Here is a 20,275-nt window from a genome sequence, read left to right as displayed (position 1 = left end):
TTTGGCCATCACTTCGGTTGACTGCAGTAAAACTAAATTCATCAAGGTGGGGCTCAATCAACAACAAAGTCCGAAACAACAGCAACAAACAAGCAGAGTCAATCAAAAAGGCTTCAAACAAGCCAAAAGTTTATCAAGAAACAAAAACAAAACAAAAAGAAATAGCTAGGATCGATTTAATATGTGAATGACAGTGTTTGCGGCTCTTGCTATGCTGTTCAGCCCCTACTTCTTTTATTGTGTTGGTGATCCCAGGTTTCTGCTGCCATTTAATTACTAATTTGATGACTGAAACTATTAAATATTTGAGTTAAAATTTAGTACCGAGCAACAGAGTGGGTGGTACATCATTTTAAGTGTCAGCAATCTCAAAAAATGCATCCGCTTTTAAATGCAGTTTAAGATGAAATTACTATTTTTTTATATTATTATTTACATTAATGTATATTATTAATGCATTAAACACAGAGTAATTATTAACATCTATATGTTTAAAAAAATTAATTTATTGTAAATCCCAATTCCTTTGATTTTCGTATTCATCATCTCTCTGCGAATGCAAGGTTACTTTCTCAGTTTGCATTTGTTTTACGCGTCATGTTAAACGTATGTTGCCTGTACAAAGTTTAAAGGTCACCAAAATTTGTATCCACGACAGAATTTGTTAATCTCACCACTAAATACAGAATGAAGAATTTTTAAAAAGCACTGCTAGTTTAAAATAAATGAGAAATAGAAAATAGAGAAATAAAACAGGACTTTGTCTTTCAGAGACTGTTTTAATTTTGTGCCGCCACTTGTTGCAAGAGAAGGTGTCACACACCACACACAGGGAACTGCGTCTGTTTCCAGTCTCAGCTCAGTGGCTTCTGACCTACGAGGCTCCCCTAATAGCACAGGCGTGAGTGTGCGCGCACACACACACGCACGCACGCACTGGAACACAGTAAGTTTTTATAGCTAGTGACAGCTGACGAATCCCCCCCACCCTGACCTGTAACCTTTGGCTCTGCCTTCTGTGTCCCCCTGCTAATTGACATGTCTCCTCTGATAAACTCTCCTCTCACACACACGCGCACTTTCCCTAAACAAAAACACACACACACACAAAATAAGAGAATAAGCAATTTTACTGCTTCATATTTTTGTCCAACAAAAGGAAGGACCACCCTTTCCATATTTAAACTCTGACTCAGTGAAAATGAAAAAAAATTTCTGTATAGTGTACCTGATTACTACATATTGCCTTTTATGAACTAAGCGTTGACGAGAGAAAGAGAGACAACAGAGTTAAAGGGACACAGAGGACAAGTGATTAAGAGGAGTGCAGTAGCAGCTCCAGCACAACATATGTTACCTATTTGGTTTTGCATTAGGCAGAGTGGAGAGAGACAGAAAACGGTCTACTCTTCCCAGGACGTTGGTGGAAAAGTATACTCTACAATTCATTGCTTCCTTCTCGCCAAATTAAAGGTCCCTTGTTAAAAAAAAAAAAAAATAGGGGAAGGGGTGGAGGTTGAGGGAATTTAAGGGGGACGGAGCAACAAAGAGGAACTTTTATTACAAAGAAAAACAGTCCCTGATCACCCAAAATGGCAAACTTTGTCCCAAAGGCTGCCTTTATGGTGAGAGCAGAGCCTGTGAAATTGTTTTCAAAAGATAAAAAATGAAAACATTGCCACAAAGCAACAATGGAAGACTGTCTACAAGTGTAACTATTATATAATATAATTTTTCTGCACTAATTTTCATCCTACACTCAAGAATAATTCATCTTAATACTAAATAAATGCAAAACATTAAAAGAAAATTCATGAGAACCAAATATGCAAGTTGACTTCTTATCAACTTTTATTAATAACAGTTTAAAGAAGGAGCTGCAGAACATCTGTTTTACGAAGACTGTGGCTGCAGATAAGTCTAATGTACTGAAACAATTTAAAGCAGGCAGACCAAACTACAACCTAACAATACTGATGGTGGAATGTGTTTCTTCTGTCCCACAAAAATATATTTTTATTTTATAAATACTTCCCTCCTTTGTGTTTATATCTTAAAAATGCTGCTTTAAGTACCATATAATCATATAAAAACAGAAAATTAATCGTTAATTGATTAATCGTTATTGTTTGTTCACTCTACCTTGTAGTTTGATGTCATCAAATAGATGCTTATCAGGAGTTTTCTTTTAAGAAGAAGTAAATGGGAGTGCAAGAATTAAAGTGAAATGCACTCACAGCTTTTCCATGAACAATATGCTTCAATAATTGTTAGAATTTAAGTGTACCAGCTTGGCCACCATCTTATTCAGACAGTCAAATACATCACTGTTTTCAAAGATTATTAAAAATCATGTCCATTTTATTATTATTAGCTATGGGGGACGAAACCTGTATAGCAGGAATGACCCAGAATAGCAACCATAAAATGTATTAGATTAACGGTTATATCCCATAACATAGCTGCCATGGCCTTAATGTGAAAAGCAGCAGGGGGTGTGAAGGTCAGTTCCACTAAGCTGGAAGCTTCACTTCCTACACCGGCCTCCCAGAGGAAGAGTGTTCATTCCTTCTGGAAGGTTCCCCCAGGAGCCAGAGCCTGAATGGACACTACCGCAAAAACACAGCCTCCTTACCACATGTTACATGACCTGAGGGGAAACACACATGTGAGTTTCCACCTCTGAAAGACTGTCTGGTTTGTTGATGATTATCATAGCCAGAATAGTTCCTGCCCCTCCTTTTCTCCCTATTTCTCCCTCCACCCCGCTTCCCAAAATCTATTTCCTCTTTGTTCCCTCCCTCCTTCTCTCCCACTCTCTGTTAGCCATAATTCACAGAAACGTATCAACACGCCTTTGATTAATTAGATTGCTTTGATGAAACTCCCTATTGCATCACACTGGCTTAATAAGAGTTGATATATTTTTCCCAAAGTGGCTGTTTTTTCCCTCTTTGTCCTTATTGAAACCAGAGAAACTCAAAAAACTTAATGCTGCAACGATAGATTAAATCTTTGAAAATGCAAAAAACATGTTTGTTTTGGACACATTAAGACATAAATATAACTACAACTAGAAATCAAGAGTTCCTCGATACTGCATTAAGTGGTTGTCTTTAGATGGTACAGCCATAGAAAGCCCATTAGTACTTTGCTGTTAACTAGAACCCAGAATATATAGTACAGTATTTTGAAAGAACAGAATAACCAGAAGAAAAAAAAATGTATTTTCATGAAAAATCTGCTTCTATACTGGCCAGAATTTCAATGCGCAGGCTTGGCCATCATCTTAATTTCACAAAACATCATCTCTCTTTTCACAGAGCACGTGTTACTCCAGTGCTCGAAAAACCGAGCGATTGCATAAGCTATCATTAAATCAAGATTTAAAATGTAGCATGGGTGTGTAAGGCCAACCTTAGATTACTTTATTGTTGATCTCACTCCAAAATACAGTTTTGGATTAATTACAGTTGTAATTAATGTATAAACTCAGTTCTGATGAAAACCCAGTGAATTTGAAACCAATCAAGTTTTTTTTTTTTCTTTTTTTAAATACCTGAAAGCACAGCACACACTGGTGGTTAGTGTTTATCAGCAATCAGTGCCTGTTTTTTTTTTTGACAGGTTAACATTTTTTAAATTTATTATTATATCAGTGATCTGTGAGGCTGCAAGCATGTGATGCTTGCAGCCTCACAAGCATGTGATGCTTTCAAAAATGCTGGCGGACCTGCTTATTTATTTATTTTTTTTCCCATCTAAATGACCCGCATAAGATTCTTTGCTGCATGTGAAACTAATTGAGCTTCTGGACTCTGCATTGTCTCAGCAGAACAAAAAGCAACTGGCCCATTAAGATATCAGATTTTCCCACAGTCTTCAAGACACTCTCCAGAAGCCTACTTTTACAAAACTTTATCACCATCTTCAAGACAAATAACATTGAATGAGCTATCCCAACACAAGGTCAATGACAGGATTTAATGACTATTAAAAGACTTTAACCTCTTGAACTTTCCGTTACAGGGTGCCACAAGGCCATATGCATTAGTCCACCCCGGTACCCGACCAATCAACAAATATTTGGAACAGCGTCCTCATTTCTATCTGCGAGCATTAGCTTCTGACCAAGAATAGCATATCAGATAAAGCCACAGCAGAGACATTAGTGGAACATTACATACACATTAAACAGCCAAGCATCTCATCAGTGCTCCGTCAACACAACCGGAGCCAACAAATAGCTCATGAGATGGTCTGATAGCCATGCGGTGGGGATTTTGTTGGCATGTGTAAGCTTAGGAGTTACAGTATAAGAGCAAATGCTGCTACCTAAAAATGCTGTTGACAAGTTACGAGCCTAGAGATTAAAAGCAGACAAGAGGTCAGAGTGATGATGGGATGACCTTTCTTTCTTGTCCAGTTAGGATCGTAGAGGGGAGTCTTTGTTCCTTCTGCAGTTGCTTCTTATCTCTGACAGTGACCTCAGATATACCTCCATTCCTTTAATAAATAAACCCTGTATCTTTCATTTCTGATGACAAAACTAAGTGAACATATTTTAAACTGTTTTTCTTAATTTTGTGGCTTTTCTTCTAAAAACCTGAAAGAAATTTGCTTAAAAGTAAAAGCTTGCAGCTTTTTGAAGCGTATTTTAATTTTGGATGGTTTTGCTACTCTGATTTGAAACTAGAAAACTTAAAGTCAGTGAAGGGAATTTAGAATTAAAATGTTATATTTAGGGGCGCCTGGGTGGCTTAGTGGTGAGGCCGGCGACCACATACATATGCCGCGTTGCGTTATGGGTTCGAGTCCCAGCCTGTCACCAATTTGCCCGCGTGTCTTCCCCTGTATCTTTCCCCCATTTCCTGTCTCTCTCCACTGCCCATAAAAAAAGCCACGGTGGCCAAAAATGCAAAAAAAAAAAAAAAGAAAGAAAAGTTATATTTTAAATTGTAATAAGTCTCTACCAAACCACATTTGGTGTAAGCATTAAAACAAATTAAAACAGATCATTGAACAGGGACCCAAGATCTGCAGAAAGTAGTAGAAGAAGAAGTTCAAAATTTGCATTTTTGTCTTAGCTGAATTTGGGACAAACCGAAACGGATATGAAAAATAACACTTTTTAAAGTTGCTGGTTATTTTTGCATCTTTTTCTTACTTCATGATGTCACACTCAATTTAAAAACATGAACTTTAAGTGCTGTAGTATGAAGTGTTATCTCACACTTGACAAACTGCTGGGTTTTAAGGAACTCTGACTGAAGTTCAAATGGATTTAAAGTAATAATGCCCAGTTGGATATGGGGAACTTACACTTGAGTTCCAGGAACTCACAGTTGAAGACTTGGATTTCGACTGGTTGACAAATGAGTTTGGATGAGTAGAGCTCATGCTCAACACCAGCCCAGATTTGGAGGAGCACACACGTGATGATTTGGAATAAGGGAAGAGAGCAATTTTATTTTGAGAACACATACGGCATGTTTGATTTGGGGGACACGCGTTTAAAAACCAGCTGTAATTTAGTGAACACACCACACTAATTTAAATGCCATGTAACCCCCGATTAGGCAAAAATATAAACTCTTGTGGTGCTCCAACGTGCCTCCAAATCTAAAAACACAGAAGTGGAGATTTTTTTTTCCTCCCTACAAATTACCAGAAACAATCCACAGCTGAATTATTATCACTGCTTTGCATGCAAATCATAAATGTTTTCATCTTTTAAGTCATGGTGAGTTTGCCTGACAGGTCACAGGTCCTGCCGGTTTGCTGTGTTACTGGCTGTGCTGGCAGGAAAATGGGACACTGCCAACCTCAATTTGTGTTATGGGATGAGATGAAACAAGCGTAAAATAGAAGAACTGCAGTGTATCTTCTGCAGGTTTCATACACAAATACAAAGGCGCACAAGCAGAGGCACACAGACATTCACACTCAGATCACAATCTCCTGGTTTTAAGAGAGAAAGAGAGTAGGGGCCTAAAACAAACAATTTTATTAAAATAGATGAACCCTCATTCCACACTGTGGGATGTTCAAATTCTTTTCCAGTTCAAATTTTTTTCCAGTAATTTTTCAACTATTACTGCTAGGCTTGTTACATTGCTATATATTGTTATATTGGGGTTTGGTGTAATCCATCAGTTCATCCACCGAATCAATCCAAATTTGCTCCTCTTCCTGTACGTCCAACCTGCCTATAAGCCAGAGCTGCTTGTTTGACATCAGTATTAGGGATGTTCCCTCTCAGTGACTTCACACTCATCCTAGGAAAAAAAATAAAGTATTTACAGCAGTCTAAAGTCTGAGCTTTTGGCTCACAAGGATTACTTGTATATTTGCTGGTCTCATTATTTGAGAAAAAAAAAACAAACAAACAAAAATGTATAGTATATACAGATCAGAAAATAACAAAAACCTTAATAACATCCCTTTGACTATATGAAAAATGTTGTGTAGTTGCTCTAGTTGAAATTAATGAGTCATGAAATCACAACTGCATCGTTTTTCCAATCCGATCTAATTTTATTTATAAAGCATATTTAAAACAAAAAAGTTGAGCAAGTGTTGAAGGATTACATAATAAAATACAAGATACACAATACACACAAGGAGACACACATCAACAAATACATCTAGGGCCAGAAAAATTCATAATAAATAATAAATAAATAACTAGCCTAAATACCTCCAACTCTTGCCTGGGTCGAAAACCGAAGAATAATAAGGAGTTTTAAGGTGTGCTTTAAAAATATGCGGGGGGGGGGGGTCCTAACAAGGGGCAGCTCATTCCAATAAAATCTTAAAATCAATCCTAAAATGCACTGGACATATGCGCCATCTTACAGATTCTAGTAAACACCAGCAATCCAAGCAAGACATGTACATATGAGCAGCCTGCTGTCATGTAACTAATACAATTAACTCATAAATCCATACACAGCGTTGGTGTGCTGTCACTGTGTTATTCCTCAGTGATAATACTGAACAAGCTTGTAACGTTTTAACTTTATAAAACCTGCGCCTTCAAAGCCATATGCATTTCCATACATATGGCGTGATTCTTGATTGATTGTAGGTTTTAGCCTTCATCTTCACCACTGACCACACCCATTTTTACAGACCATAAAAACCATTAAACATTTACACTGACACACTCTTCATTTCCACATACACATCCAACATTCAAGGCTAGAGCCATCAGCCACATATTTTACTTCCCATCTGTAAGGACACTTAAAATCAATTCTGTGACTGTGTGCATATGTGAGTTAGTGTGTATGGAGGGCCAAACAAGGGCTCATTTTCTGTCTGTGTTTATATTCACGGGGCAGGGGGGGGGGGGGCTGGGAACCGAGACCTCTGTCTGTCACACCCATCAACAACCATGCACACGTCTACAACAGAAATCCTTGGGTCAGAAACTCTGGCCACAGCCCCAGAGAATCCTGTTCAGGATGAGGAAACCTGCCGCTGAGAGTGATGTGTGCATGTGTGTGTGCGTGGCTGATAGATGTGAGTAGCAGCTACACTGCGTGACAGTAAGTTGATAGCTCTGTTCCCTATGCTTCTGTAATCTGACAGACAGATTGACACAGCAGGACTGTGTATTTCAGCCATGTCAGTACAAGTTTCCTCTGGTTTCTTAACACTGGCTCTCACTGAGCCACTACAAGTTTCATTACCTGTGCAGCTTTACTCTGCTGCAGACAACACAACTCACTTGGAAGGGAAAGCTGGAGTGGATGGGTATGTTTGGAGATTTATTTATACACACACACACACACACACCCCACAAAACCAGTAAATGTTCTGCCCTAAACCTGTATGGCTCACACTGTAAGTATGGCTCACAATCACCTCCCACAACGAGACAGTGTGGGTATAATATACCCACATAATATACCCACATCTCCTGAATCCTTAGGGTCCTGTGCAGGGTTATAATAGTTTTGGATTTTACATTATAGTTTAGTTTTAGTTAGTTTTTACTTTTTTTTCTTTAATTCAGTTAGTTTTAATTAGTTTTCAGTGTGGTTTTTCTCATTTTTATTAGTTTTTATTTTTGGTTTCATGCTTAGTTTTAGTTAGTTTCAGTTAGTTTCAGTATTAGTTTTAGTATTTTCATACCTAATCAGGTGCAAGATTCAAGGCGCAAAAGTGACTATTGTGTAATGAAAACTTGACAAAAGATACCGTTTAAAGAAATATATTCAACAACCAGCTGTTCACAAGACATGCTAAATGTGTGTAATATTAAGGACACACATGAACATCAACAGGGAGAAACAAAGAAAAACATGAATTCCCAAACTCAATAAATTCTACAATAAACTCCACAATAAAGTTCAGCATCAGTGCAGTAGATTAACAACACCTACATGTGGTGTTTGACAAAAACAAACTCTTTGAAGGAGTCAAAGCTCAAATCCAGCTGCATCCTGATGTTCTCACCACCTGATGCTGCTTCTGTTTTGGAGCTAGCTTGGTTAGATGCTCGCTAATTAAACTTGCAGGGTCTTTGCGGCCTCTGTACACAACCTACGGAAGTTGCCGACCTCATGTCCACATTTATGCTTGTGTAGCTGGATTGTGTGTGTTAATTACCTTGTGGTCGTGTGCAGGTGTTTTATATGCAGCGCAGGCTGGGACTTCTTTTTTGGTCCTCGCTCTTTGTGCTCAGTTTTTTGGCTGCAAACATATTTGTCCCTGTTTTTTTTCACTTTCTTCATTCCTTCACATCCATCCTGACAGTTTCAGCAGTCTCCTACCAGGAATTTGCTGACAGTTGTGAGTCCTTATATTGATGCTTTGATTATTATTCCTGATTGTTATTCTCTCACTGATAAAGTAGCCGGAAACCCACAAGGACTAAACAGTTTAGTCACAACTTTCTGGGCTGCGTGGACCCGACAAGTAGTCCCGTTTCTCAGAGGCGCAGGCCAGGTTACCTGGTAGGATCAGAGCGGTTTCTGTAGCCGTTGTGCGATTCTCAGGTGGACTTTGATGTTGCTGGTTTTTACTGACTAAGAAATGTTCCGCACATTTTTCATCATCCACAACAAGACTTTCGATTCTATCTGTGCTCTTGTACTCAAAGAACCTCCATACGGGACTCTGCCGCTTTCTCGGCAGACCGCAGCCATTACTTTGCGGACCAGCGTGGTGAGCGCACGCACATGCGCACACACTCACACAGTTGTCCGATGGCGCTCCCAGCTTAAACTCGGAGAGCGGAAAAAATTATTTGATATCAATCCACAAGGCTTAAAAAAAAAAAAAAAAAAGTAAATGAAAGTCAGTTTATCGATAATTTCAGTTAGTTTTAGTTAGTTTTGTAAACTCACAATTCAGTTTTAATTAGTTATTGTTTTTTCCTTTTAATTATAGTTTTTATTTATTTCAGTTAACGACAATGTTTTTTCGTTTTCAGTTTTTGTTATTTCGTTCGTTTTCGTTAACTATAATAACCCTGGTCCTGTGAGTATTGCAGTGGTTGACTCTTTTGTCCCTGATGTACCTGGCTGCCACAGGGTTAAAAGAAATTACTTAGTTTAGGTGAAAATTATGAAAAAATTTGTATTATTTGTGGTTTAAATATGTCTACTGACCTTTATTTTGGTCAAAGAGATTGAAAACCTTGCTCAAATGAAAGCCATGAGGGTTCCCTTTAAAATGATACCAAACACTATATTCTAGACCTTTGATAAATGTCTGTACCATGAGCCTAAACTAGATATACACAGTGTCAAAAAACAACATTTTTCTTAAGGGGTTGTTAACTTCATGAGCTGATAACTGTGACTAAGCTACCACTTTGGAAGGGCTATCATACCAAAATATCATGTACAGACATGTAATTTCTCAAAAATTATGGTTACGTTTTGCCACCCTGAGATGGACCAAAAAGTGATCTGACCCATGGACTACTTTGCACTTTGCTGCAAACCACCCCAGCACAACCTGGAGATCCTTATTCCAATAAACTGGATCACATCATCCACAAAAAGCAAAGACATGATACTGTGGACACCAAACCTTTCACCCTTTGGCTATACCAAGAAATTGTGTCCATAAAAGCTAGGAGCAGAGTCTGTGACAAAGGGCAGCCCTGGCAAACAACCACCAAGAGGAGTCTGACTTATTGCCAGTAATGAGAGCCATGCTCTCATTATGGTTTTATAGGGATGAAAAGCCTGTAAAAACAGGTTTGATATCCCAGAGCTGGAAGCACCCACCACAGGACACCCGCACAAAACTTGGGTCAAACTCCCACCGCCTCAAGAATCCTCAAGAGGGTGGCGCTTATCTGATCTACACGATCAGGATGCGAGTGAGCAGGCCTGAGGAGATCTCAGTATTGTATATTATTTTATACTATAAAGTACAGTACCTCAGTATAATCAATAAGTATTCCTTCCAAGTCTCACCAAACTCCTCCCAAATCCAAGTTTTTGCTTCAGCTGGCTTGCCTGTACCTGTCAGCCACCTTTAAATTCCCACAAAATAACCAAGATAACCATGAGAACCCGTTTTCAGCTTCTTCATGGTTCTCTTGACCTCTCGTGTCCACTGTTGTGATAACCACCAAAACAGGTACCAGCCAGCTCACGGCTCCAGCTCCTTACAGCCACCTCAGCCATGTAGGTGTGGAGCATGGTCCATGCTGTGTGAAAACATGAGAACCCTATATACCAGAAAAACTAAAGATTCACAAAGTGGCTGGATTACAGGCCTATCTGTTCCATAACATCACGCATTATTTAGTATGTGTCGTGTATTGCCCTGTCAACACAACATCTTGCTGATGAGCCAAACAAAGAAACATTGACTAATAAATATTAAGCTGCTCAACTGCAAAGTACAAAGAACAGCATTTGCCATCTTTGATGTGTGCTTTGTTTTGTTTATTTTTGAATTACTGATTTATTAGACATTTATTTCACAGTTCTTGAGATGATGTGAAAGTGCACAAAGGGAAATGCTAATTGTGTTTACTTACTAGGATGTTTTGTTTGAAAAAGGGTGCTTTAGTTTCATTGGGGGTTTTTTACATGACTGATCATCTCAAAGGCTGACTCATCCGCTTGTCTCATCTGGCGGGGTTTTCACAAACGCAGTGCTGACATTACCAGGAATACAAATGTCCAAATCAGCAGGATGAGAAAATGGTAATGGATTGTATCTTGCAGCTCCCTAGTACAAAGTTCATGTAATGATGGACTGTATTCAGACTCACCACAAATTCACATTAAGCGAGTGGGAGTAAAGTACCCTACAGTGAGAATCCCCTAAGCGTGAGAAAAGGCAGCCAGGTTTGTCCAACACTTTTCCTCAAGTTTTGTTTGTTTATTTTTTCACACAGATACAAAGAATCAATAAACAGCCTTTATTTGGATTCAAGGCATAATTGATAAACCTTTTCATACAGAAAACAGATTAAAAGGGGTGAAGGTACACAGGTAATGCAAATTACCAATCCACACAAGCTGCAATATTGACATGCCAGAATGGCCTTTATGACTGTGGGAGTAATGGCTGATGTTTGATGCTAATATACATGAAGTGCAGTATTTCTAAAGTCTGAATATGAAAGGTCAAGGCCCTATCCTGGTAGCTAATAGCTATTGCTTGGAACTTAAATCTATAATGGCTGTGAGTGGTGCATAATGCAGCTAAAGAAGGCCACTGACCACAAACTGACACTGTTCCTAATGAGTCCTCTACTGACTCAAGGACAGAGTTGAGGGAAGCAATGAAACTCACCATTAGGGCAGAATTCAAGTTATTTCTATTTTTCTTCTCTAACAAAGCCAGGTATATACATGTACGCTTGTGTGAGCGAGAGACACTGAAATAATTAGTATGTGTTGTGTGTTCTAGCTGTTTATATTCAAATGTATGCACAGTACGGGGCAGTATGGGGCAGCATGGTGGCGTGGTGGTTAGCACTACTGTCTCACAGCTAGAATGACATCCAGAAGGTCTCGGTTCGACTGGCCCAGGCCTCTCTGTGTGGAGTTTGCATGTTCTCCTCGTGTCTGCGTGGGTTTTCTCCGGGTACTCCGGTTCCCTCCCATAATCCAAAGACATGCAGTTACTGGGGTTAGGTTAATTGGTCACTCTAAATTCCCATAGGTGTGAATGTGAGTGTGAATGTTTGTCTGTCTCTCTGTGTTGGCCCTGTGACAGTCTGGTGACCTGTACAGGGTGTACCCTGCCTCTCACCCTATGTCAGCTGGGATAGGCTCCCCCGCCTGTGATCCTGAACAGGATAAGCAGAAGAGAATGGATAGACGGATGGATGGATGGATGGATGGATGGATGCGCAGTATGTGCATTACTGATTTGCAAGTTAAAAATTAAATATAGAACTCAAGTTTCCTAGTTGGTTTTATGTGCCTACATCTAGTTGTGCGTGCGTGCATGCGTGTGTGCGTGCGTGCGCGCGTGTCCTTACTCTGGATCATGTCTGTGATCCCAGGTGGGCTGTAGGGGAGGAGCAGAACAACAAAAAAGAGATGCAGCACCAGGAAAGAGAAGAAGGTAGGCACTCTCTCTTTCATCTCTCTTTCATCCCACCTTTTCAAGCAGAGGAGAGAGCGTTTGCTCCACCGTTCTCTCGCCTTCTCTCTCTTCCTCTGTCCTGCTTTTAGATGCCTTTTGATGCCTTTCAAGTCAGCCAAATGTGCTTTCCGGCTGGCATGCACTCTAACAGAAAGGTCTGTGTGTAGTGTGGGGTTTGGCCCGGTGCCTAATTACTTTTAAGTCATAGACAGGTAGGCGGAAGACGGCGGTAGATGTGTGTGTCTTTGTCTGCATCATATGGGGCTTTAAACTGATTTGCACTCTACCACCTTGCTTTATAGTTTTATGGGAGTTGTGAGCTAGCCAGTCTACCCAAAGGCATTTTTGGCATTTTGCCACCACAGGACAAAAAATACTACTGTATATGTTTGGCCAGATTTAAACCATAGACAGAGCATCACCAGTAAATTGGCATATGTAATATGTAATAAGTTGATTGTGTATTATTGCATATATAATCATAAAAGCCTATAATGTAAGTCGGCCACCAGGTAACAGGAATGTAAGTATGGAAACTGCTTTATCTAATTTTCCACAAGGCAATACTCAAAAGATTAATGTTCATCTGTAAAGTCCATATTTGGGTAAAAAAGAAACCTTATGTTTACTTATGCTATGCGTTTATTTTCAACATAATCTTATTAACAAGAGATGACAAGAAATAAAGGTCACTAACCAAACAAAAAACAAATATATGAAAAATGAATACTGCTTCATATAGGGGTGAGCAGAAGGGATGAAAAAAACTTTTTTTTTAAAACTTATGCATGATGCTTTTTGTGTTGGCAAACTCCAGTGTGATCCAAAGTGAACTGCAGGAAGTGTTTCCTGAGTTATGCCTTTAAACATGAAAACATCCTCTATGCTGTCCTTGAGCAACACCAACAAGCTCCAGACTTTCAAGACAAGCTTTAATAAACAATCACATTATATGTGAAAGGACTTTACAAGCCACTGCTGTTTCTTATTTTCTCCCTCTGTCTTTCTGTCTCATCAAGAGGAGGAGTGGTGACTACAGGACAAGTCCCGGACATGATGCAACCCCCCACCCCCCCCCCACCCCCTTCTCATTTCCCTCATTCCCTTCGTCCCTCTTTCCTCTTCTCAATTTAAGTGCAAACCACAGAGTTGCTGTGGAGGTTTCCATGACAAACAGTGCTAATTGGGGATCATTTTCATTTTGCCTTTTTCAATCATCTCTGTCAAAAATGATTGGCGCACGCATGTGTGTGTATGTGTGTGTGTGTGTGTGTGAGGGAGAGGGAGCGAGAGAAAAAAAAACACAGTAGGAAAGTACTGTTAAGTCTCTGTTTTGATACAAAACCTTTGGATCATCAGATAGACAAATAATAAAGCTCAAATAATTACACACTGAATCATGGCTATGGCACTCGCAATTAACAGGGTGTTTGCATTGAGCTCAGTGCAGCTAATAATGCAATATAACAAGTGTTATACTGCGTTTGGAAAACGAGCAGTTGTTCCGGAGCAGCAGGTTGGTGGCAGCAGGGTGCATCGCCACTGCTAGCGACCTCTGATCCTATTGGGCTCCACACACAGCTCTGGTAACTGTGCGAGTTGTTGTTTAGAGTCATAAAATCCCACATCAGCATTTCCTAATTCATTTACTCACAGCTGCCCACTGTGTCACTGAAATAAAACATAATAGAACGCAACATAATTCAATACATTGATATAGATATCTTTCTTGTGAAATAGAGATCACCTTTATTAGATTCACACTATCAAGAAAGAAAATAGTCTCACTCCAGTTTAAGGACAGGACTGGGAATACAGATATTCTCTAGTCTAATTTAGTGTCTATATGATTTTAGCTGGCACGTTTCAAAGCTCGTTCGGTTTACACATGCAAACGCAATTAGTGAAAAGTTGCAATGTTAGGATTTTTTCCCCATTTTAAAATGAATGCGATTGTCATTTTGATTTTTTTTTGTAATGTTTATATCAGTAAGGTAAAAATCTTGAAATCAATAAACAAAAATAAACATTTCTTTATAATATTTAAATATTTATTTAAAGTAATTTCTTGATGGCACACTTGAATTTTCAAAAAAGTGCTGAGACACATTTAGGAACAAAGGCTTATTATAACCTCAACATCCACCTTTCTGTGCCTGAAAGTCATATATCTAAGCCCAGAGAACAGAGACTTATGACAAGCATGCTGGCACTGTGTGTGTGTGTGTGTGTGTGTGTGTGTGTGTGTGTGTGTGTATAGATGCACTATATGTATATGTGAGCGTATCTAATGATCCCTGTGTCGCCTTCTCAGTGTCTCCCACACCTCCCCTTCTCATTAGCGGTGACGCCTGAGTGGATTAACCACACGCGTGCACACATATGTGCACAGTAACACACACTTACACCCTGACCACTAACGAAAGTAGAGCTCATCAAAGAGAATCTATCCACCCGGGTTTAGGAAAGACAAACTGTCATAAAACTTGGATTTGTACTCAATGCAAACCAGAAGCCCTTTCTGGCAGGAGACTGGGTATGTGAGTGCATGTGCGTCTATGTGTGTGTGGTGTGTGTGTGTGTGTGTGTGTGTGTGTGTGTGTGTGTGAGTGACAAAGGCAGGAGCTCAGAAACAATATGTATTTATTGTTTTTGTGTTAATGCCAATGTCTTTGTATGCGGGGGTTCAAGTGATATGTTATTCATCTCATATTAAACTAATCTGGTAAGAAACTGAGAGACAAAAACAAAGGAGAGGACCGTAAAGAAGGAAAAACCATGAAGAAAAGAACTAAGAATGAGGAAGAGAAAAAAAAAGATGGACTCGCTTGATTAGAAAAATAAATATAGTCACAATATACAGTTGTACCCAAGACCACATATCTTCTCTTCTAATCTGATATGTCCCGTGCAGGCTCGTAGATAGAAGAACAGACTCAGAGTAGAGCCAGAAGAAAGTGAGAATGAAAGACAATCAACACCAAGCAGAGGACGAGCGTAAAGACCTGGTAACTGTAAACCAGCAATGATGGACATGATCTAACGTCTCCTGTCACAATATTGGGGGAAAAATATACTGAGATATTCATCATTATGATTAAAATAGACAGACCAATAGAGAGCACTGAAAATCTGTTCTGGCAAATTCTACTTTACCGTCCAGGTTTTTGCAAAGTAGCAGCACTGTTTCATAACCAGGGAGCTGCTATAACTGGAAAGGAAAGGTGGATCAGAACTTTACCTGGCAGTCTAGTGGAACTGTCCCCGAGTACATTTTAAGTTTAATCCTCTGTTTCAGCAAACATAAATCCACTGCCTGCTGTTAGCAATTCACCAGTGGAGCAAGGCCAGCAGGGATTTAGCTGTTAGCATTAACGGAGACTTTGCCCCATACTGTAAGTCACAGCAACAAAATGTGCAGAATAGGTTTGAGAAAAACAAAAAACAAAACAACAACAACAAACCTAATGAAACACAGTTATTCATGTTGTAGCCAAAGAACCAAATTTACTGTTTGATTTTATCTTTTGGCACAGACAAGAATCAAAACCACGCAGACCACGAGCCCACGGCAGTCAAAGCGTTACACACAAATAACAGATGAGAAAGAGCATGATGCTGTGAGGAAACAGAGGTAGACAGAGATCAGATATCACTGTCAGGACTGTGGATGTACTGCTGGTTTGAAATGTGACAAGAAGAAGCAGAGCCACAGATGAGACTGAGGGCTGGAGAATATCCAGCTCCAAATAAAGAACAAAGGACAATCATGAGATGAAGAGCAGAAAAACAAAGAGTTATGGAGGATGTTGTGATCCTACCTTTCTTGGCTTTCTTAGATGGCTGTTTCTTTTTAATAACTTGGTCGCCTCCTGTGGAACTTCTATCTCCTCCCCATCACCAGACATCTCTGCTATGGGCTCAATACCTCCTGAGTGAAAGATATACAGGATACATCAGGAAATCATTTTTAAAAAAGCACTTAACAAATCATTCTTCTTGATTTATTTTTTTTTTGGGGTTAAAAACATATTTGTTCTAAAAATGTGTATTAAAAGCTGTTCAGTGTGATGCAGATAAACAGGCCAGTTAGCGGCTTCATTAAAGAAGCCAGGCATTTTTTTAAAAAAAGTGCCTTTCTTCTGGACACCCTGACAAACCGAACATGTTTTCAGATTTATAAGATCAAGCAATGTTATAAAAACTTTGTTTCTGTGGCGCAATTGTGACCCTTTGTGCTGCAAAGCCATCGAGCTGCCATAACAACAAGTTTTTAATCCAAGGAGCAGCAGAGCAGGAGTCCTGATTACTTAGATTTGGGGTTTTGGATAATTAGGAATTCCTGTAGTGTTATTTTTTATTACAATTATTATTATTTAGTACAACCTTTACCAATGGATTGTATATACAGATCATCTAATGAATCATATATCAAATTATTCATGATTCATAATTTTGTATTCTTGTCAACCATGACAGAAAACAAAAGTTAAATTGTTATAATTGTTTGCTACCAGCATGTAATGGGTGTTTGTTTTTCCTATTGCAATTAATATGTGGCCCAGAGTTCAACTCAAACCAGTTTTGTGTTATTTTTCATCTGTTCAAAGCTTCTTTAAGAATCTTTCCAAAATGAAACTTCACTTTTTGACTCCTGCATCTAGACTGAAGTCTCCTCACTGTTTGCATACATTTACCAGACACAGAAATAAATAATGTACACAAAATCTTCCAGATGTTTCAGAGAAGGTAAATGTAATTAAACAGTGTGTGTGTGTGTGTGTGTGTGTGTGTGTGTGTGAATCTCGATGTGTGAGAGGAGAAATTGTGTCTGCGTGATGAAATCCCTGCTAGAATCCCATGGATCAGTGTGGATTTAGGGAGCTCCTGAGGCCGATGAATTGGACGGCCTTGTTCTCTCTGTCCTACATCACAGTCTCCTCATTCCACCTCTTCCTCTTTGTCTCCTCTTCATCGTCTTCTCATGCTTCACCTCCCTGCTCTGTCTCCTCTTCCTTTATTCTTTTCATCCGTGTCTTGATCTGCTCTTCCTGTCTCATTCTCTGCCACTCCTCATGCAGTTTCCTTTTTGTTAGCCCTCTTCTTTTTCTCTCTGCTTCATTTCTATTTCTCATCATCCCATCTTATTCTCCTTCTACCTCCTTCATTTCTTCTTTTCGTCCCCCCCCCTTCTCCCCATTTCTTTGGCTCCGGAGAACTGTGTCCAGTTTCACGGTACTTTCCTTTAATGTGCACTTTCACACATGTGTTTCGCTGTCTTGTGTGTGTGTGTGTGTTTGTGCACGTACGAGCCAGACTGTGCATGTGTGTCTGCCATCATGCTCTACCTTAAGGTGTCCGAGAATGTGTGTGTCTCCATCTCCCCCACTGAGTCTACATCTGTGTGTGTATGTGTGAGTGCAGATTATCCTAAGCCCTCTCTAATATTTATCCTGGCCTTTTCTAAAGCCAATCTTGTTCTCTTTGGTGAGAGCACAGCCTGTGGCTCTCACACACACACACACAACACACACACATACACTCACACACACATGGCCACTCACTCCCAGTTGTTTGAAATGAGATATGCCTTGCTCTTAATTGGGAAGGTGTTTTTCTAAGGCTGTCTTACAATTTCACGGGGAATGTGTGGATCTGTGTGTGTGTGTGTGTGTGTGTGTGGTTTTAACCTCATTCTTACATCAACACAGAGTAAGGAAATAGCCCACCTCTGGAGCAACTTACTCTGTGAACACACAGACCGTCTCTTACCGCTGACCTCTCACACATTCCACCCTGTCCCTCTCTCTGTAAATATAGTAGCTGTTATACCACCTGGTCAGAGTTGTGGTGTTGTTCTGTGTTTTTTTCTCTGCTTACACTTAGTCTATATTTGTCTCATTGGATGAGTTACCGGTTTTGAGAATATTAAGATTTAGACTCTGCATCACATCTCACTTAAAAAAACTTGAAGACCCAAATAAAGCCGCAGAGCAACAGTATAAGAGACAATTTTGAAAGAATGTAAAGGAGGACCAGTATATAGTTAGTATATTACCAAACTTGCTTCAAATCAAACCAGAATATACAAAAGTCTAAAACAGCCATATTATTACTACTACTTCTTGTAGTAGTAGTAGCGCAGAAAAAGTGTTAGCATGAGTAGTATTAGCAGTATAAATAACAGTTATGTAATCTGTACTTCATTCTGAAGGGATTCCAGACAGGAACTCTTTCAGAAGCAGGGTCAAACTCTTCATCTTAAAGACACAATAGAGCTTCTATTTTCTGTCACAATAATATCTATAACAACTCCTGGATCTGGGGGGAAAAAAAAATGCAGTTTGGTGCTAGTCAGGAGGTGCAAGAAGGTTTAGGAGATACAGCTGAGGTGGGAACAGTCTTTGGGAAATGTGTTCAGCTTAAGACAGAATGTGGGCATTTGTGGATCTGTTTTGTATTTATTGGGAATGGTTTTTGGATCACTTAAGAACAATTTGAGGACAGCTTGAAGAAAGTTTAAGCATTTTGTGATGATCTGAGGACATTGTGGGACAGCATGAGACCATTTGGGCCAGTCTGTGACAGGTTTGGGGCTGCTTCAGGACAGTTTTGGACAGCTTGGTGAGGGGTTAAGCTGCTTTCAATAGACAGTTCTTTCTGGTCTGCAGTACGGAGACACCAGTGCATTCCTGCCTTATTCTGGGCTGTGGTTTTGAAGATGGGTGGTGATACTATGCCTCTGTGGTTACCAGCAATTTGGCTTTATGCTTTTTTCTCCCGTCAAATACAAATTTGTACATAAATATATATATATTCAGTATGTTAGACCGTACAAATTTCTGTGCGTGCGCACACACACACACACACGGCTCAAAGTAATATTCTTATTGAAAACACACATCAAAAACCAGGAAGTGTGATTCCTAAAAAACTGGTGTGTTTGAATCAGACACCTGGTATCTTTTGTCTAGCTTTCTACAGTCTAAACTTACAAACCACATGTGAGTACGGCAAAAGCACTTCACAAATACACTGAGTGGTGGCCACAACAGATTCGTTCCACTGCCAGTTAAAAATTACAAAAAAGTACAAAACTGTAAATAAAGCAATTTCAGACAATGAATCTTAACAACTCACAAAATAATTCTTACAGTTTCCTGTCTAAAAAAACCCACAAAAGTCTAACACTTAAGAGCAAATTAATATATTTTTTGATTTTTTTCTAAAAATAGAACTCTGCTGTTTTTAGATATAACATCCTGGAGGAGAACTCATCAATTGGAACAACACAGCGAAGAGAACAATGACAGCTGGACAGAAACACACACACAAACATGACATACACTTAAGAAACTACGTGTAGTTTCCTCTGTCCCGTGTCTTCCAACCTTCCACATGCACACACAGATATACATACATGTGTGCGCACACTCATGCACACACAGCCCTTCTTCTCCGCTCTCTTTAAGTCTAAAATAGATGGAGGCCCCAAACCACAGCTACCAGTGGAACACGGTGAAAATAACTGCAACACACTCGCGCTATAGGGGTGTGTGTGTGTGTGTGTGTGTGTAGTCTGTGTGTCTGCTTGCTTTAACTGGACTGTGAACATAAGCAATCTCTTTCGAGTTCATTAGGAGAGGAGTGTAAAAGAAAGGGAAAAAATGAGGATGTGAAAATATTACATTCTGGA

The 20,275-nt window shown here is 39.4% G+C and overlaps 1 protein-coding gene across 3 annotated transcripts in view; it reads right to left on the bottom strand.

Moving 5' to 3' along the window:
• bbs9 (Bardet-Biedl syndrome 9) overlaps nucleotides 1-20,275 on the bottom strand; it is a 182,720-nt gene that overhangs the window by 53,905 nt on the left and 108,540 nt on the right. For all 3 annotated transcript variants that reach the window (XM_030749748.1, XM_030749747.1, XM_030749749.1), the window contains one exon: nucleotides 16,401-16,510. In XM_030749748.1, the coding sequence (XP_030605608.1) occupies nucleotides 16,401-16,510 (110 nt within the window). The remainder of the gene's footprint in view (nucleotides 1-16,400; nucleotides 16,511-20,275) is intronic.

The sequence above is a fragment of the Archocentrus centrarchus genome, chromosome 16 (genome assembly GCF_007364275.1).
Source record: "Archocentrus centrarchus isolate MPI-CPG fArcCen1 chromosome 16, fArcCen1, whole genome shotgun sequence".
NCBI lineage: Eukaryota > Metazoa > Chordata > Actinopteri > Cichliformes > Cichlidae > Archocentrus > Archocentrus centrarchus.
This window is presented reverse-complemented; position numbering and strand designations above follow the sequence as displayed.